The sequence below is a fragment of the Aptenodytes forsteri genome, unplaced genomic scaffold, assembly GCF_000699145.1.
Source record: "Aptenodytes forsteri isolate BGI_AS27 unplaced genomic scaffold, ASM69914v1 Scaffold2, whole genome shotgun sequence".
In the NCBI taxonomy this organism is placed as follows: domain Eukaryota; kingdom Metazoa; phylum Chordata; class Aves; order Sphenisciformes; family Spheniscidae; genus Aptenodytes; species Aptenodytes forsteri.
In genome coordinates, this window is record NW_008795695.1 from 12,719,443 (window position 1) to 12,735,678 (window position 16,236).

The window sequence follows — 16,236 nt, forward strand, 5'->3', positions numbered from 1 at the left end:
ATGGAGCGACCCAGGCTGGAAGGGACCTCGGGAGGTCCCCAGTCCAGCCTCCTGCTCAAAGCTGGGTCAGCACTAAGTTCAGCCCAGGTTGCTCAGGGCTTTGTCCTCTTGGGTCTTGAAAACCTCCAAGGATGGAGACTGCACAAGCTCTCCAGACAACCCGCTCCACCGCCCGACTGACCTTGTAGCGTAAAGCCAGAACCTCCCCAGTTTTCAGATTTATTCAGATCTTGCTGAAAGCACAGACACTCCCCGGATCAGAGTCACCCTTTGAACAGGCTGAGAAGCAGAGGCTACCAGATTCCTCCTCTTTTCAAGCCTCTCCGTGACAACAGAGTTACCTGGTTAGTAGGCATGGCTCCCATGCAGTCTGCCATTAGAAAAGCAGCGTGTTCAGTAACAGATAAGCCATACTTACGACCTTCGGTGTATCAGCCGAGTGCCTTCGCTGCGCTCCAGCGCTGAGCTTATATGTGCCTGGTGGCAGGGGACACCAATGAGTGGCGGTAAGCGCTCTGCGGAGGGACGCTGATTGGGTCCTGCCCCATACCTAATTATGCCCAGCACCTGATTGCTCTCCGAGCGTAAATGATTGGGGTATAAAAAAAGATAAGCAATTTGTTGCTCGTTTTAATTCATACTTATCTTCAGAAGTGCTCTCAACCCATCCCCCCAGCAATTTTGTGGTGGTTTTAGAATTTTGTTTCTGATCTGATTTTGTGTCTCATACTTAACCTGCTGCTTAAACCCGGCTCATCTGCGTCAGCATGTGCCTTGCTGAACCAGGCATAAACAATGACAGAAATGACATATTACGTTAGGTGCTGTCTGATATGGACTGTCTGCGTTCTCTGGGAACCTAGGGTTACCCTCCGCACCACCTCCAGCCCTAAACCTCTTTCTCTTTCTTATGCTAGCTCCCGCTCCTCGTGCAACTGCTTTACTATTAAGTCAGCCGAAAACAGCGAACAGCTTCTGCTCCGCGATGATTCCCAAATGCCAGCTGGGCAATTAGGAAATTATCTGGGTGCAGATTTACTGGAAGAGGAAATACCCACGGGAATTTCGGTCCCTCCTTCCCCTGCTCCTTCCCACAGCCGGGGCAGTGCACAGAGCCGCCTGGTCCGGGCTGGGGCCGTGCTCCCCCAAAACACAGTCGCGAAGGAAACTTCACCACTATTCAGATGATCAGGCGAGAATAAGGCTTATTGGAATGCTTATTTTGGAATTAAACCTTTCAAAGACATGACTGTTGTAGGTATTAGCAAAGGAATGACATTACCTTTGGTCTTTTTGCAATAAATGAACTCTCTGGAAAACATTGCCAGAGGTAATCTGTTGTAGAAAAATCTTGTGGGCTATCTGATGTGACGCAGAGCACGCAGGTCTCTCTTAAAGAGGCTGCAAATAACCCTAACCCCAGCAAGAATTGTGTTTTCTGTGCATTGCAGTTACAGAATAACCCAGCCACCCCTTCCTGGCTGCCTCCTGAAGCAGCGTGTGCTCGAAGTGAAGCCACATTAAAAAATAAGATTCTTCCCTTTGGTGACCAAACTGCAAGAAATGTTGATCTTTTCAACCTAAAAGGAAACCGAGATTTAGATGGGTATTGGAGGGACAGAAGATCATTTTGAAATAAAATACTTTGTTTAGAGAAATCTTTTTTTTAATGAAAGATTTTCTTCAGAAAGGGTCTAAATGGCAAGTTTGGGGACTTCGGGAAAAAAAAATCCCCTCCATGTCCCCTTTTTTGAAGTAAAAGCTGTTAGCTGCATCTGATCAGAATGCTCAAGTAATTTGCCCACCACCACCATCCCGAGAGCTGCTACGCGGTCTGACTCTGTTCGGCATCACCAGCTGTACGGGCACGCATGCAACTGGTTTTGCCCCCGGCAGGTGAGGACGGCAGACCTTTTGACATGGGTTTTCCTGCTTTGCCTGCGCCTGGGTTAAGAGCAGAGGAGAAGCTGGTCCGCGGGGGGCTGGCTGGGGTCTGCACTGGCATCCTTGTCGTGCTTCCACTCCACACAAGACGCACCAGGCACTTCACAGCCCGTGCACATTATAAAAACATGTCCCGTGGGTACCTAATCTTACCTTGCTGTTCCGTGGTGCTTGTGTTTAAGCGTTACTAAGTTGAAAAAACACAGGAGAGCACATCGCATAGCTGCTTCTTCCACAGCAGGCTTGCACCGCCCTGTCCTTTATCTCAACAGTTACCTTGCAGCTTTTACCCTGCAGGATCCCGCTGACTAAACGGCAGCGTCCTTAGGCCGGGAAGCAACAACCGGAGAGAACTGGCCAGCCGGCCATAAAAAGAGAGGGAGGCACAGGGAGCGACGGAGGCGGCTGAGAGCACTGGGATGGCTCCTTGCTCTCACAAGAAGGTGTGACGGGAGAGTTCATGACCGTGCACAGGGAGAGGGCCTCTGCTTTTTAAAGCATCATCAAAAAGACTCTTTGCAGAGGTAGTTTCATAGCACTCATCTCGTCGGGGTCGAAAGGGATGCAGCACTCAGGTTTTACTTCTGGGCGCTTGGGAGGAGAGATCTTTCATGACCACAGAGCTACCCCCCTGGTTAATTTTTCTCCTAGAGGAGACAACCTGGTTTTAAAATGTTCCTGATTCTGCTGTACCAAGCGGGAAGAAATTCATGTTTTTCCCTCCCATGTAATTTAATAATCAAAACAGTTTTGTCAAAGCAGTTGAAGTTCCATGGTAGGGCTTGATAGGCTGTCAGGAGAAGAAGGGTTAGCAATGGTCTTAGAAGGCCCGGCAGATAATTCAGGGCAGAACGGGCTTTCCTTGGCTCTTGGCTTATCTTTGGCCGTCAGAGTCACATTTTGCTGTGAGGACATAGGGTTAAAACGGCTACTGGTCCAGCTGAATGGGACTGTGAGTTGGAATACTGGTGATGATACCTGCTATCTGAGTTACGTGGGTGAACTGGGAGAAAAGGAGGATGTTACTTGCTGTTAAACATATTTTTCACCTCTTCAACACACTTGGTGTAAAAGTCTTATTTTAGTGCAAAACTATTCCAGCTGAAAGATGACATGTGCCATCTGTCCAAAATATGGATTTTATGAAGACCTCCTCCCCCTAATTTAAGTCTTACCAAAAACAGATAAAGAATTCAATTGCTCGTGGCTAGACCCCATTGACACTTCTGAGCAGCGCCGCGTTTCGTGACTAGCCTCACCGCGGCAGGGATCTGTATGACAGAGCGAGGTGCTGGGTGTAAGGTGCACTAGCTCAAGCCTGTCACAGTCCAAGGCAGAAATGGGTTAGAAAAGTTACATTTTTGTTACTGCATTGAAGAAGCCGTTCACACCCCCCTGTTTCAGGAGAGGTCAGCATTTGCTGATACAACCTACGGATGTTTTCAATGCATCTGATCCTTTGATAGTGCATCTACTGCTGGTGGCTGTAGGGAGAGCTATGCTCCGGAGGCAGGCGGGGGAAGAGCGGACCTGCTAGCTTTTCTTAGGAGGACACTGGGAGGAACCCAAGACACAAGCGGCTACAAACACGTTGGGTTTCCCACCCTTTGCAGGTCAGACCCGCTGTGCTTGCCCCATGGGGCTGATCAGCGCATTCCCGTATCCTGATGGGCCCAAAAGGCAGCGGTGTCACTGTGAATCAGCACATTGCCTTCACTCCAGTTTCCCCATGGACGTGAAGTAGCTGTTGCATACCACACTATGCAGGGAATATAGGGGCGGTCGGTGCATGCAGGCCACTCGCCCTGTTTGTGTGGGCATACAAATCCAGCTGGTTACCACTAGAAGAGGCAGCGACTTTTCAAAGCCTGAGAGTTGGCAGGTGTGAAAGAAGAAGGTGCATTTGTTTGAAGAAGCTATGGCGTATTTTTAGCTACTGAAAGAGTAGTGCAAGCTGCAGCGTAAACAGCACTTGCCTTTTTCCCTAAATAGGGGTAGATTTTTTCTTAAGACGAAGGCAGGGGTGCATGGGTGGTGGCAGGTGGGTTGGCTGTTCTTCTTAATGCCACACCACAGGCCAGGTCCTGCAGGCTCTCCCCTCGCTCACCGTCCTCCAGCACTACAGCTGCTGGGTGACTCTCAGCATTTGGCACCTAACAAAGCAGTGGTTGGACATAGCCATGACACGTGGCTCTCCACCATCGTTCCCCCTGACCTTGAGGAAGGCACAGGGACGGTCCAGATTTGCAGGAGCCGCTGTTTGATGCAGCAGCAATACCCAGCTGAGCAACCCTTGCCTGCAGTCCTCCCTCCCACCCCCCTGCCAGCCATCCCTATCATACATTGCCCTTTCCATTATGGATGCCTAGAAAAACAAATCAGAAAAACGATTTCTCTGATGAGGTAATGTGGTCTGGGGGGAAAGCTGCATTTCAGCTGGATGTGGTCTGCAGCGCAGTTCACTGTGCAGAGCTAGGGCAGCTTTGAGGCCAAGCCAGGGCCCCGGCAAGCAAGATGGCAGCATGGGCAGCTGGGTGCAAGGCTGGGCACGGGCATGGCTGCAGCACAGCTTCGGCAGGGACTGAGGGAGAGGGCCCAGGCTTTGTGGGACCCACACGCACACAGAGCATCCCTGCTGTATGTGTTTAACCCCGCGGCAAGCGGGGCCAGCACCCTAGTGCAGGCCAGGCTCCTTGCGCCCTGGCAGGGGCTATGCTTCCGCACGCCTGCGCACAGCCACTTCCCTCTCCAAAGCTCCACTTCCTATAAGCCCGTATAGATAAAGAACGCCTTCAGGAATATTTCATGAGCAAAGCTGAAACACGTCTGCCTTTGCCTTGCAGTGGCAAAAGGTAGTGGCACTTCCATCAGCAACACAAGTGTGGGTTGGTGGGTATTTTTTTTCCCAAAGGGAATTTATCGCTTTTGTAAGGTAGCTTTCTGGACTGAAGTCCTCCGTTTACCTCCAGAGCCAGTACGGCAGATTGTACCCAGTAATTTTCCCTGTGTCGGCGAACCATGAGGAGGGGCACCTCCACAGCTGGGGCCAGTTCAGTCCTAGTGGTGCCATTAAGCAGTGCCTCAGCAGTCGGGAAAGGTCTTGCCGCCTTCCGCAAAAACGGGGTGTGCGCAGTCACCTGCATGCAACACCCAAACCCCAGGGGTGGGGAGCTGCTGCTAACGGGACACCCTTCGGGCATGCTGAGGAGCCCTGGATGTTTCTCTCAATAGCTGCACTGGCTAAAACCACCCCTGATCTACCTTGCTAGGGTATTTTGTAACTGGTTCAGCTCCCTGTTCGGGACCGCGGCCGCGGCCTGGCAGCAGGAGCAGCAGCACGGAGCAGGGGCCGCGGCTGGGGCAGGCACGCCTTTAGCCTGCTGGCAGGTGGAACTTGATCCCGCGTGCTGCCTGCTGCTCTCTGTGCCTGGTTAGCCTTTGGCCTTTCTGCTGAAACGCTCTTTCCTTGCACGGGTGAGCCTGGGAGCAACGTCAGCCTTCTGTGTATCAGACTGCGATATCAGGATCCTTTTTGCCTCCTAGTAGACTGCCTAAAGGTAAAGGTAAGGCAATGGTCTGCAATTGCTGCCGGCAATGACAGCATTTCAACTAATCACATGAAAAGGATGTGTAAGGTAAAGAAAGTTTAGTGTATCATTTGCCTGCTGTGTCAGTCACCCCATGCTGCTGGAGAGCACACTGGATCAGGAGTAGGAAGATAAAGCTGAGGACAGAGCACTCTGTGTGTGAGGAGGTAGATGAACTGTGCCCCTAGAAGAAAACCCGACATGCGGGCGAGTGAGCCAGCAAGGAGTTCGGTGCCACACGCCCACGGGACTGGCCCTGGCACCCGAGTCAGGCAAAGGAAGCCCCCCCTGCACCTCTCCACCCACCAGCCTTTCCCTGGGTCTCTGCGAGATGGAACAACGTCCCAGTGAGACTGGCCGACAGGGTCCTAAGCTATTTGGATGGGGCTGAGCAAGGACTGACTGCATAAGGAAATAGGGACCAAAAAAACAAGGGATGAGGGGTTTATTCGCTTGCCTAGCAGATATAAACCACCTTCATCGTGGTTTAACTTGAGCAATCGACCAAGACGCTGAGCAGCAGCACAAATACATAGCTCTGAAATAACACAGCCAGCCCCTTCGGTTTCTCCCAGCTGCTCCTTATCCACAGAACAACACCCATGCACCTCACTTGAATTCATGCACCTTTTAGCGTTATAGCTTCACCATAATTCCCGAAAGACATTGCCTTCTCACAGAAACACAGGCTGCCCCATACCCCTTGCATTTATTCAGAAATACCTATCCAGTTGACTGCACAGGCCCTGTTGCTGTAGGAACTTCACCAGTGGCATCTGAGCCCTAGATCTACATCCTTCCTTTCCTACCCTGCACAGAAACACCAGGATTGTACTAAAGCTGGCCATGAGAAGCAGACCGTGGGCTGGCTCACCGACAGTCCTGCCATACCAGCAGCTCTCTGGAGACAGAAGAAAAGAACTGCAGAGCATGGCAGTCCACACACGGAAAGCGAGAGGTCTTCTGCAGCAGACAGAAATTTCTCACAGTCTACAGTCCAATACACTTTCAACTTGAACTGCTGTTAAAAAACCCAAGTCATTCTGCAGTCAAAGAGCTTTTACTGAACTCTATATTGTAATTTGTGAACATTTGTGCGATGCATACAGCACATAGCATTGATTTTTCCTGGCTCCTTAGAGCATAAGAAGTCTTCCCTTTGTCATGGTTGTGTGTTGACACTACGCAGTAAGAAAGGCTGTTAGATGACAGTGGCAACGCTAGGCAACTCCTGACAGTGAGCGTGTTGTGTGAAATTCGTAACGGCAAGCAGACGTTTTCAGAAACAATTTAGCGACGAGCTTGGTGGGCAGATGAGACTGGTCTGGCTGCTTAGAGGAACCTCAGCTAGACAGAGTTCTGGAGTCAGCCACAGCTTGTGGAAGCAGTTGGAAGTAATACTGGATGCAATGACTTCAAAATGATCCTTAAGTCATCGCCTGGTAACTGCTTGCAAAACATTGTACAGATTTTACTGGATAATTGTCTTCAGGTGAGAAAATAGAAGTATTTTTGCAGAGCCAACATTAGACCAAAAGGACTGATATTCTCTTACAGTGACAAACAAATACAGCACGAATTGTTGATATAAGCATCCATGTGCAAAATAGCTTCCAGGCTTAGTCGGCACTTGCATAACCAGCACAGGTAAACAGAAGATGCAGGCACCCACTTCAGAAAAAAAATACAGTTCTGCTCGAGCTCTGGACTTGAACTTCAGATTAAAGACCAAACAAACAAACTGCAATATCTTTCTTCGTCCTCACGGTATTTGAAACAGAGAGATGAGTCAAGTGTTAATCCAGCCCTAGCACTACTAACCAGGACCAGGCTAGTAACAACACTCGCACACATGCAAAAAAAAGCATCACGCTCACAAGCTTTTGCATCAGAGAAACTTCAGTTTTGCAGGATTCCCTGTTCCCTTCTCCTTGCTGCCTTCATCCCTGCTACAGGAAAGAGCTCAGGAAAGTTTTTCAGTCATTCAGCAACTCCATCTATTTCCCCAATTCCTCTGGTCAAACAGGGTTGCTCCTGTGAGTAAGAGTGGCTGGTGGCCACCGTTTCCCCCTTGTGCTAGTGTAGAACAGGAAACAGCTCCCGCTCTCGCAAACCGCACAGGCAGAGCAGCGCAGGTGGATTTCTCAGATACTTTGGCTTACTTGGGTTGCTTTAGACTCACATCCCCTCTTCCCTACCAGCTCTAACCACCCCCTCTTTCTTAATCAGCAATACTACCTGATTTCATGACGCTACAGAGATTAATTTATGAACGGTAAACTAAAAAAGCAAATTAAAATCTTTACACTTTTCTCTGTGTCACAGGTAAAGCTACGCACTAATCTTCTGCTGCCCCAACTCTTAACTTCTCTCCTGTACTGCTGTTCTGAAAAGCAACTTTGGGAATCTCCTTCTACCCTCCTCATATTTCTTGCTGAATTCGGTTAGGCTGGGACACGGAGCTTTTACAGGCACAAAAAGAAAAGGAAAAAACCCCAAATACTTAAGCACCCCCCTCCCCGCCGCCATCAGTGAAGGTCAGATGGAAAATGGGGAAAAAATCAGACAAAAGCAAGTAGGGTAAATTTTCAAGAGCAACAGTAATGCCAAAATGTAGCAGCAGTGACAGCTACGATTGTAGCAAACGCTTCCGTTAGTAGCATCTAGTGCAGTACACAGGTTCTTTTAGAAGTGTGGGACTCAAAGGATGCAGTGAAAACACAAGTAATCAACGAAATAAGTCCCTCTCGGCCTTCCCTGTAAATTAAGAATAGATATGAAAATATATCTGACAACAGTATTTGAAATAATTGGGAAATGAGTTTAGAAGCTTGGCTGAAATACTAATGTCTCAAGGGATACAACTGACCATCGCAGGCTCTCTCTACACTCTCTCTACAACAAAAAGGATGTTAAAAGTGATCAAAGACTGTGCCCTTCACTGTGCTGAGTTATTTATGGCCCCTTGGGAAGTAGCTAAAAAATACAGCTTGAAAGATGAGTTATTAGGCTCTGTCGAGCAGCAACCGAGGTAAGAGCGAGCTGTTCAGCCTAGAAAAGCTAATCCAGATTTGAAAACAGTGTCTTCAGCGCACAGGTACACACATCTGATACTCACACCAGTTCCGCTTCCCACTAGTCAAAGCGCCCACGCTGGGGCTGTCACTACAGTGAGGGGGAACAGCGAGAAAGGAATCACTGCACAGCATAAGGGTAAGGAAAAAAAAAAAGAAAAAAAAAGAAGAAAACATTTCAAAAAATCAACCATCCTTTAGAACCAATTATTACTGAAGTTGCACATTTTTAGACTTCATAGTAGTTTATTCCAGAGCCTTGGGAAAAGTTGTCTTAAATCTTAAAGTAGTATATGAATTTAATGGTTAAACCATAGTTTAAGGTAAATATGGGTCACGTTACTTCAGCAATAGCCCTAATCTGAAGGGACAGCCAACGTCTAAGGAAATAAACTGAACAAGGGCAGAATAAACTTAGCAGTCACCAGCATGGCATTGAAGAGTTATCAGCAACCAGACTGAGGCTTTTTATTATTACAACAGAGTTCTTAACGTTCACAAACTTAAGGTGAGCGAGAAGCAGCTAGAAGACAAATCGGGCCGTCACACTGCTGGCAGGCAGACGCGATCGCTGGTGTCACTTTTTTGGCTTTGAGCTCTTGCCTCCCTCCTCCAGGCCAGCATCACCCGAGGCACAACTGCAAAGGCTCTGCTTGATGTTCTTTGCTCAGCACTGACATGGGACAGGGCGGCTTCCGCCGCCCCTCTCCTCTGAGCACGCGCTTCCAAAAGGTACAGCAAATTCCATTGCCACAGGGAGGCCAGCAAGGTAGAAAGAAATCTATATACAGGAGGTAGTAATTGTGATTTTTAAATAACCCCTTTGTTTTCTCTTAGCTGACTCACAACTCCCTTCAGCTTTTTAAAAAAAAAAAAAACAAAACAGAAAACCAAACCAAACCACAGCTTTGCTATCCTACCAGCAATAGCCCCAGCCTAAATAGTGTTTTTCTACTTCAGTGGAAAGAGAGGCAAGCTAAGAAAAGTGTCACTCCTGCTGATCAAAAACTTTATTCTTGGCAAAAGGCCAGCCAGAAGGTGACTAGAGCAGTCTTTACGAAGATGAAGAACAGCTACTTTTCTCCTGCAACCGCAGGGCGATTCCACTCATCGTTACCACCAACAGCAGTCGGCAGTCTGAGGACAGCCGCGTACGCATGGGGCTGCTAGCGCCGAACTGTGCCACAGCTACGCAAGTCAAACATTACTGAAGAATCCAGAGTTACAGAAGTGGTGAAAAGTTGTAGCTGCGAACACCTACTGCACATTACTCTTGCGTACGCTTGACAGTAACAGTCCACACCATGTTTGCTAGTTACTTCCAAGCTTGGCTACAGTGAATTCAGTTAGCAGTAGGGTTTTTCTCCTGGAATAAGGCGCTACAGTGTAGGGGCACTTGAACAGGACTTGAAAGAGTTTACAGCTCTTGACAGATTACCTTTGGCTCTCCTAAAACAGGCATAAAAAGCAGCTCTGTAAGATAAATAAGAGGGTGGCGAGGTAAGGGGAAGGTACTAGCTGAAACCGTGATTTTCAAAAACCTTCAGGCAAGAAGCTTGGTCTGACCTTTTAATCTTTTCACTTGTGCTTACTTATCAGGGTACAACTGGAAAAAAGAGAGAGGTCTGTCTTCGCAGTGAAAGCTGGTGCACCGTGTAAAACAAAGTCACTAGTTTATGTTTGTCACTTCACTGTCAGGCATCCACTCAAGTCAGTTTTTCCTCAGGGCAGCTGGTTGAAACAAGCCTCAACTCCAGCCCTCAGGATTTCCTCCACTGATGTCACCAAAAGGGAAATCCCCCCTTTCTTCTCTCCACGCTCCAGTCCCATTTTTGTCTCCACACAGGTATTATCTAGCTTAACACCCTTGCACGAAAAAAAAGAATCCAAAACTTTCCAGAGCTCTCTTGGGCCTCTGCTTCAGTAACTCTTTATTTCAACACAATTTATGAATCTGAAACAATGTTCTGGAAAGCCAGACTTTAGACATAACAAGTAGGGAACATACCAGTTAATTTAGGCAATATTTTTTTTTACACACACACACATATATAGGTAAAAAAATAAATTGTCTTGATAAGAAATATTGTGTAACCTGATTAAGAAACAAGTCCCCAGAAGCTGTGCAATACAGCAAAATGCACTGGCTGTACAGCTGACACCAGGATAGCTAACTGCTTATTTTCAGAATTTAAAAAAAAAAAAAAACCCACCCTAAGGACAGACCATTCTACCTAAGTAAAAAAAAAAAACAAAACCACCCTAAGGACAGACCATTCTACCTAAGAAATAAATTGGATTCTTTGTTGGAGATTGCAAAATGTTGTTGAAGAGGCTCCACGTTGCTACTTGACTTTAGTTGGACTTTCTTTCCCGTTCTCGTGCAGTCACAAAGTTAAGCAGGTCGATGGCTGTGACGATGCCAAACACCATTTGCCGCTTACTGGAGGAACCATCAGTGTGATCTACACAGAAACAAAGAGGGATTTCTGGCTTTAGGAGGCACAAAAACCCACCATCCCACTTGGTTTTAATGGCACTGTTTGTAAAGGAAGGTGCCAAGCCATCCCAGCTCCACGTGTCAGGGCCTGTTGGTGGAGTTGGTTATCACTGATGACCTTTGTACATTGAGGGGGAACCCAAATGGCTTCTTGACCAACAGTCACACAGGAAGCGGCAAGGATTTTCATTTCAGAAAGGCTACTCAACAAAAGGGGTATAGAAACTGAAGCATTATGGAAGGAAGGATAAGGGTCCATCAGATTTATTTTTCTTGACGTGAAAATTCAGACCAAATCCTCTGTTATAAAGCGTACTTTCCTCATACATTAGTTTCTGTGGCTCTACTTGAAGCAGCTGCAAGCTGATATTATCCCGTTTGAACCAGGGGCCACTAGAGGAGGACATGCGACACTACCATCTTCCTACACCACTGTCAAATACAGCTTTAGTATAAAAATGACAATACAACATTTTCCCATTTATATCCAAAAAACTTATTAACCATCTAATCATTGCTGCATTGAGAGCACAGGTTCAAGTGATTTTTCATTGTGAGCATAAGCCTTTGACCTGGGAACCAAGTGGCCAAGTGACCTCTGGCCCTTTATCTATGGTCTAAGTTCCCTGTTCCTAAAGTCTGGCTGTATTGAGACGTTTAGCCTACTTAGATACTCAGTTTGTTCAGCCAGACGGATTGTCCTGGACTTTTCATTTACTCAATCTTTGTTCCATTGCCAGCTTCCAGTGAGATTCTAGGCTTATAAATAGTTAGTCAGCACAGAGTCAAAAGCACATCCTTATGGAGATTATCAGGAACAAGCCCAAATTTGATGACTATTCTTCATTTACAGTCATAATTGAGACAGCTGTCAGATAAATTTATCTGGTGAGTCTCAATATTGTTTTTAGTCTAGTTTCTCGGTATTTGTAATTTTGCAAGTTGCCTGCTATAAGGAAGATAAAACAGGAAAAAAATATTATTCACATATAGCAGTGATATACCTTAGCTTTGAAGACTTATTTAGTCATTTCCAGTTCATAAAGAAGGCAGTGTAAAGAGTTTTGAGAAGGATGAAGAAAAGTAGAGTTTGGAGGAAAAACATCAAGTGAAGGGGAGTAAGTTAGTTTAAACGAAATAAACAGGAAACAGAAATATTAAGCTGTCTTGAGATGGTGATGTCAGTGTTGACATCTAGATCTTACTAACTTTATGAAGTTGTAATAAAGGTGTTGCTTTAGAAAGGCAAGAAATTGAAGTGTAGTTAACCTGGGACGCTCACTGTGATGGAACTGCTGGAAGTTGCATGACAGGAGCAGGAAGAAGCAAAGATCAGTTGTACTGCAGGAGCTTATTCATTGGCTTACTGCTACTAACAAAGCCGCTGCACAGTGGACTAGACTCAGGCACTCAGTTCTGAGCAGTAGCTTGCTCCAAAAGCAGGTACGTTACAGTATGTGAGGTTATTAATGGATTTAACATCTGCTCCACAAGAATGACAGTAGTAGTGTCTTACTGAGTGTTAGCAGCACAGTGTTACATATGCAGAAAGAGGATTTGGGTTCTTCAGAACTTGTTTACACACTCACACTTGTAGGTGCTTCTTGTTACCACTGAAAGATTACCTCTTACAAGGCGCAGTACATCATACTCACACTGAATTTGTTCATGAACCACTAAAGCAAAGTGGTCTATTTCCAGGATATGAGAGAGTTTCCCCAAGTTATCTTTCAGGTTAATCTGAGGAGAGAGTTACAAAACTTAAATAAAATAGTCCTTTATGTGTTTAGTGGTCAATAATCCCCATATATTTTGTGCACTATTAAAAACAATACACCAGCATTTATATACTGCTCCCATCTGAAGTACTGTAAAACACTAACAAATCAAGGCCAACTTAAAAGATCAGTTTTCTTTGTTTCTAATTTCCAAGAAAACAGAACAAAAAAAATGAAGCACTACATGAAGTTATTCATTCTGATTCTGTAAACATAATGAATATACTGAACATACTGAAAATCTGAAAAAAGTTAACGATGGAAGAAGGTCAAGTGTTCCGTGTGTCTAACAAAAGAAGTTACCATAAAAACTCATTATACTTAGTGATTTTGCTCTAGCAAGACTGGGAAAAAGTGAATGAATCAGGCTTCAAATCATTGTGGAAGTGAATACAAACTGCAAAGGCAGCAGGGGAAGAGAAAAGCCCAAACAAGCCAAAAACAAGACCAAGGGTAAAGATTGCTCAGCTAACACTGTGTTCAAGTGCAAATCAAGGAGCTGAGAATTAAGAATTCATTTTCTAGTGAAGTTCAGCTTTGCTAAGACTAAACAAGAAAGCACCCTGTGTTGACTCTGCAGAAAGAATACAGATCCTTCTGAAACACTTCGCCGATCACCTGCCGGAACCACTTGAAAGAATGCATAAAACTGTTCTTCCTACATGCTTTAACATATTAAGCAGCAGCAATAGGTCTATTACCCAGGTGACTCTCCCCAGGTAACAGCGGCACCCACCAGCTGACATACTTTCTTTAAAGGGTATTAAAGGAATTTACAGCAAAGAAAAAAGTCTTGCACTGCAGATTAAAAAAGCCTTTGTCCTGCAGTGAGCTCAGCTTGTGACTGAGGAATAAATGCCGCAGCATGAACAGTTGGGCGGCACTGGAACACAGAGCTCTTGTCTCCATACTGTGAGTTAGAAGAGATCAAGAGGATTCCCAGCAGCCTGTGTTTAAGGGACCAGCAAGCTATAGTGCATACTGAAGCATCAATCCTTAAGCTTGTGGGCCAGGCAAGGGGCGGGGCAAAATCTGGACCTACTGCCACATCGAGTCAACTATCAGTCACCACCACTGACAAGCAGTTTTCTGCAACCGTACCTGCAAAGCCCAACTTTTGAACTCAAGTTCAAAGCTCGCTGAAGGGGTAGAGCCCCTTGCCATCTGATTGTGTGTAATCAATAGACCTGTTTTCAGGGACTGGGTAGGCTAAAGATAACCAGGACAAGCAGCCCATAGGGAGCACTGGGACAGCTATGAAGACACAAACATGTTCTGAAATGCTTAATGGAAATTTAACAGAACTCCCACAGAGTTTTCGCCTGTCTCACTACTGCTCATTCAAGCTCCCTAAAAATTTTGCCCACGAGTTTTCCCACATTTAGGCATTTTTTTAAACCTACTAAGTCTTTAAGGGTAGTGCACATGCTACTACACTACACATGAGTGGGACTGCTTGTTTGGCTCTAAGGATAAGTGAGATGGCACTGCTCAGGGCCCTACAACTAAACTCTCTCCTTCCCCAGAAGTAGGCTCTGGTCCACCGGGGATGCTGGGGACACCAGGCCATGTGTTGTTTAGCAGAGTGCTAAATGGTTTAGGACACTAACCAAAATCACACCAGGGAACAGGCTAACAATTAAACACTAGGTATAGTAACAAGAAAGTCTCGGAGACCGTGCCCTGGCCCTATTTTCCAGTAAAGGCAGACAAGAAGTCTGCTAAGGCTATGTCTGCACCACACCTAACAGATGTTAGTAGCTAATGCAAAGATCCTTCGGGGAAGAAGGGGTAAAGAGACCCCAAACCACAGGAGCTAACATCTGACTCCACAAGAATGGCTGACTCCACTAAAACACAGCACTTGTTTGGATTGGCAAATTATCCTGTGACTAGTGTTTCAAAGCCCGAGAGTACTATCCTACTGGAGACTTTAAAAAAAAGCTATGACCATTACGATTCCATTCTAAGAGATCGCCACAAAATAATTGTGGTGATCATATCAAAGCAAGCTTCCTGTGTTGCCTAAAGATAGCTTTGCCTTGGTAGTCACAGGCTAAGCTGACCTCTTATTGATGCATGCTGTGGTACAGATCCTAACCGTAGGATATCCTAAGTCATTTCAGTGACATAGATCATCCGTTTTCCCAATTTCACCAGTAAACAAGCCAAATAAGCTTGACTAAAGTCGTAAGAAAAGCAAAATCCGCAATACTTCTGAGGTTATGTGCATTTAACCATGTTTCTCCATTAAATCATCAATTTAAATGGAAAATAACCAATGAATGATGCTTTTAGTTAGCATGTTAGCAACACCACTGCTTTTGTGTCACTCCCCTTCCATCCTCCACCAAGAAAAAAGTCAGAACTAAAGAGGAAAGAAACGGTTAAGCTGTTCTTCACTGAAGAAGCATGAGAAACTTCAAGCTGCCCATGGAAAAAAGTCACAACCTCAGAAGCGCAGAGAATTGGCTACTACAGCTAACACCAGCATAGCTACAGAAATGATTGCACACCACCAGCCCCAGAAACTCTTAAGGTGTCCAAGTGAGGGAGAACATGAACTAAGCAGTTTTGTTACGCACCACATTTCCACCTGATGCTTGATAATCTGTCTGGGAAGGAAAAAATATATTTACATTTGTCCATAAAGAACTAGCATCCTTTCTCAACCTCAGGGACTTGGTAGTTTGTAGATTGAACGGAAGCATTACATACACTTCCGGAATACAGCACCTCATCTACTATGAGACCGTGCTGAAACTAAAAGCCTGGTGAAAACTAGGTCAAGCATTCCGTGTTAAAAACAAAATCCTTTTCCTGCAAGAGAAGCAAAGCAACAGCAACAATACTTATATATTTTAGAAGAGCTCCCATACAGCTGGGAAGTTGTGGTATCTTGGCACACCACATTGAATGGACAGGTGAAAGTGGCTAACATCAAAATTCACATATCTTGACAACAAATGTTTTTACAAATATATTAATGACAAAAAGAGAGCCAAGGAGAATCTCTATCCTTTATTGGATGCGGGGGGGAACATTGTCACTGAGGATGAGGAAAAGGCTGAGGCACTTAATGCCTTCTTTGCCTCAGTCTTTAACAGGCAGACCAGTTATCCTCAGGGTATTCAGCCCCCTGAGCTGGAAGACAGGGACAGCGAGGAGGATGAACCCCCCATAATCCAAGAGGAAGCAGTTAACAACCTGCTACGCGACCTGGATGCTCACAAGTCTAAGGGGCTGGATGGGATCCACCCGAGAGTGCTGAGGGAGCTGGCGCAGGAGCTCACCAAGCCACTCTCCATCATTTATCAGCAGTCCTGGTTAACGGGGGAGGTCCCGGACGACTG

At 46.0% G+C, this 16,236-nt stretch overlaps 1 protein-coding gene across 1 annotated transcript in view; it reads right to left on the bottom strand.

Annotated features, from left to right (window-relative positions):
• Nucleotides 1–10,847: 10,847 nt before the first annotated feature.
• Nucleotides 10,848–16,236, bottom strand: part of LOC103902017 (cystathionine beta-synthase) — a 32,621-nt gene continuing 27,232 nt past the window's right edge. Inside the window, exons 16-17 of the mRNA XM_009283009.2 lie at nucleotides 12,761–12,845; nucleotides 10,848–11,070 (exon numbers count right to left, since the gene is read on the bottom strand). Of these exons, the coding sequence (XP_009281284.1) occupies nucleotides 10,961–11,070; nucleotides 12,761–12,845 (195 nt within the window). The 3' untranslated portion in view covers nucleotides 10,848–10,960. The remainder of the gene's footprint in view (nucleotides 11,071–12,760; nucleotides 12,846–16,236) is intronic.